The 4,041-nt window shown below is 40.6% G+C and overlaps 1 protein-coding gene across 2 annotated transcripts in view; it reads right to left on the bottom strand.

Annotated features, from left to right (window-relative positions):
• Hadhb (hydroxyacyl-CoA dehydrogenase trifunctional multienzyme complex subunit beta) overlaps positions 1-4,041 on the bottom strand; it is a 37,168-nt gene that overhangs the window by 9,370 nt on the left and 23,757 nt on the right. For both annotated transcript variants that reach the window (XM_055626403.1, XM_055626410.1), the window contains 2 exons: positions 2,335-2,522; positions 1,424-1,604 (listed from right to left, as the gene is read on the bottom strand). In XM_055626403.1, the coding sequence (XP_055482378.1) occupies positions 1,424-1,604; positions 2,335-2,522 (369 nt within the window). The remainder of the gene's footprint in view (positions 1-1,423; positions 1,605-2,334; positions 2,523-4,041) is intronic.

Raw genomic sequence — 4,041 nt, 5'->3', positions numbered from 1 at the left:
AAATAAATAAATAAATAAATAAATAAATAAATAAATAAATAAATAAAGCAAGCCCCAACATCCTATTTTCTTGAAACACCCACTCAAACTTAGCTATTTTAACATAGAAGTCATATGAATCAGGAATTTTAAATAGGCTTGACCCAGGCATTGTGACTCAACCTGTAATCCAAACACTTGGGAGGTTAAGGCAAAAGGATTGCTCCAAGTACGAGGTCAGTTAGAGCTACACTGCAACACCCTACAAGGCACTTGCCACCAAGTCTGATGACCTGAGTTTGATCCCTAAGACCCACATGGCTGAAGAAGAAAACTGATCCTTGTTAAATTATCCTCTGACCTCCACTGACGAACAATGAACACACACACACACACACACACAAAAAGAGAGACAGAGACAGTGAGACAGGGCAAGAGAACAGAGAGAGACCAGGAGTATCTGAAAGGAGGCACTTATAAAAACTTAAGAAAGACGGGCATGACACATGCATTCAATCCCACTTGGGAGATAGAGGCAGAGAATGTGAAGATCAAGGCCAGCCTCAGTTACATAATATGAGGCCATAATTTAGGTCTATATGAGACCTTGTTTTAAAAAAAACAACAAAAACTGTTTTACATTTACCTGTATTACAACATAAATCTAAACTGAGTCTTATGTTTAAGAATAAAAGTCAGCAGGTGCAGCGGCGCACACTTTTAATCCCAGCACTCAGGGAGGCAGAGGAAGGTGGATCACTGAGTTTGAAGCCAGCCTGATCTATAAAGCAAATCCAGGACAGCCAAGGCCACACAGAGAAACCCTGTCTCAAAAGCCCAAAGGAAAACAAAACAAAAACTAAAATAAAATAAAATTAAAAAAGAATAAAAGTTAAACTGGGCAGCAGCACTCGGGAGGCAGAGGCAGGCAGATCTCTGTGAGTTCAAGGCCAACCTGGTCTACAGAGAGAGTTCTAGGACAGCCAAGGCTACACAGAGAAATGTCCTGTCTTGAAAAGACAAAAATAATAAAAGAAAGAAATAGAATGAAAGCTAAGTAGTTTGGAAACAATCATTATACTTAATGAAAAGTAAATTAATCATAGCACCAGGGAGGCAGGGCAGGCCCCTCGAGGAGCTCAAGGCCAGCCAGGGCTACATAGTAAAACCCTGTCTTTAAAAAATTATCACTTAAGGGTTTTAATCTTAGAGTTGAAGAGATGGCTCTTGCGAGATTTGGTTCCCAGCACCTAAATCAGTTGACTCACAGTCACCTCCTACCTCGGTTCCAGGGCTCCAGCGCCCTCTCTGGCCTCTGTGGATACCTGCATGCACATGATGCACTAAGGCACACACAGAGAAACATAAAATAAATAAATCCTTTTTAAAAAGTTTTGGAGTAACTGAATCAATTTGCAACACCCCAGTAAGTATCCACATTTACCTGGTACTTTGAAGGGTACAATATCAGAAAGGTGTCCTTCATCTTGTGCCTTCTTGGCCAGACTATGAGAACGCAGGGCATATTCATCCTGCTCCATTCGAGAAACAGCAAAGGCAGCAGCCAGTCGGTCTGCAGAGTGGCCCATGGTCTCATTAGTGGAGAACTCAGCCACTGCAGGGAGCTAGTGAAAGAGACAGAGAGAACAGTTTTACTCTTCAGAGGCATGAGATGATACATAGGACTGCTCAGTGCTACTTAGAAAAGGTGAAATCTATTCACTGGCTGGACAGAGGAACACATCCTTAGAAGCCTAGCACTCAGGAGGTTGAAGCAGGGGTATTTTGAATTTAAGTCCCTGACTCAAAAAACAAAACACCAAAGAAGGAATAAAAGAAATGCAGAAATCTCTTTGTGAGCAACTTTTTTTTTTTTTTTTTCTTTCAAGACAGGGTTTCTCTGTGTAACAAGCCCTACCTGTCCTGGACTTGATTTATAGACCAGGCTGGCCTCAAACTCTCAGGGATCCACCTGCCTCTGCCTCCTGGGCGCTGAGATTAAAGGCATGCACCACCTATGCCAAGCGTGAGACACCATCATGTAGCTTGAGAAAACATTTCTAAAGAGGGTGCACTAACACATTTTTAGAGACAGGGTCTCATCATGTATATCAGGCTGGCCTTGAACTCATACAGATTCACTTGTCTCGGCCTCTGGAGTGCTGGGATTAAATGTATGTGCCACCATGCCCAGGTTACAAATTCAATTTTTATAACTACCCTCACCCCCATCTTGATGAAATACCCTGCCCTGTAATCAAGAGAATATATAATCATTAGAATATGTGCTGTAATCTAGTGCCTCAGGATGCTCTGGAAACTCATCTTTATTTACATTAAATTTACAAGTCTTACCTCAGGGGATAGAAAATTCAATCTGAATTTAGAGAGTAAGGACAGACGCTGGCCCAGAGTCTTGGCTTTATTGAGATCAAGCATCATTTTCCTCATTTTTCTTGAATGACGAATAGGGACATCAGACATTAACTCAACACCACCAGCCACAACGACATCACACTGGCCAGAAGCTATCAAACCAACAGCTATGGGGTACAAAGTATATGGGCATGAACAACTCTGTGGGAATAACAAACCACTGAAGTCTAAGCTTCTTGATTAAAACGCTCTAGAAAATGGGATCAATGAGAAGGTTCAACAGGTGAAGGCACTTGCAGCCAAACCTGAGGACCTCAGCTCCATCCCTAGAGCAAATGCAGTAGGAGAGAACCAACTTCCACAAGTTATCCTTTGACCTGCACACATGTTTCATGATATGCATACATGCAAAATAAAAACATGAAAAAAATCTTTGTAACAGTTATCAGTTTTGTATAACAGTAATCAGTTTCTTTCTTTCCTTTCTTTCTTGTCTCTCTCTCTTTCTTTGGATACAGGCTCTCACTGAGTAGTCCTGGCTATCCTGGAACTCACTGTAGACCAAGCTGGCCTTGAACTCACAAAGATCTGCTTGCCTCTGGCTCCTGGATATGGGGATTAAAGGCATGTGCTACCATGGATGGCTAGTTTTTAACTTTTCAATGGGACTGTTATCAATATAATTTTTGCATTTCTGGAGATTGAACTCAAGAGTTTGCACATAATAGGCAAGTAAAAGAAAATGTTTTTAAATGTCTAAAAACACATTCAACACACTTGAGAAAATTTTCATCCAATACACAAGAACAGCAGTTTCCAAATCAACTCAAATGACATTCTTTTGTTTATTTTATCTGTGTGTATGAGCATTTTGCCTGCATATCTGTATGTATACACATTTGTTCCTAGTGCCCACAGAGGCCAAGAGGGCTTCAGATCTCCTGGAACTGGAATTAATAGTTGTGAATTGCCATATGAGTGCTGGGAATCACACCCAGGTCTTCTGGAAGAGCAGCTAGTGCTGAGCCATTTCTCTAGCCCAACTCAAATAATATTCTAAACCTAAACATCTTCCATATTTTATATGTTCCCAGATTAAGTTTTCAGAAAGGTTTCCTCCCCATCCCCAACACAGAGAATATTAATTTCCACTTCTCAGATGTGAGTTTCCTCACAACTGGCATGCGATTCTGTTGCTTTAATTGGGAGTCAGTCATATGCTGCTCAGTAGAAAAGCCCCCAACCATAGCCTCTGGCATCATTCATCACTCATGAACTGACCTGCTCAATTTGGCCTTGATATTATTATAATAGAATTAAGTACTAAGCCTGTCAAGTTTCCTGTCTTTTCATTAAATAGCGGTAGCTATTTAACACCCCTTAATTTTAAGAAACTTGTTAGAAGTTGAAATGCCATATAGATTGCCAAGAATGTAGGTACAAAGTGAAAAAAAAAAGGTATTTTTGCATGTGTGAATGTGTGCTCTCATGTATAAGGACACACATGGGGAGGGGTGTGTGTGTGTGTGTATACAGCCAGCCAGCTTGCTTTGGGGATCCTGTCTCTGCCTTCTAAATTCTGGGATTACAAACAAGCCGCCACACCTATAGGAATTTTTTTTTTAACTTTTAAAAGATGTATCTATCTATCTATCTATCTATCTATCTATCTATCTATCTATCTAT

The sequence above is a fragment of the Psammomys obesus genome, unplaced genomic scaffold, assembly GCF_907164565.1.
Source record: "Psammomys obesus unplaced genomic scaffold, mPsaObe1.curated_primary_1811, whole genome shotgun sequence".
Classification (NCBI taxonomy): Eukaryota; Metazoa; Chordata; class Mammalia; order Rodentia; family Muridae; genus Psammomys; species Psammomys obesus.
This window is presented reverse-complemented; position numbering and strand designations above follow the sequence as displayed.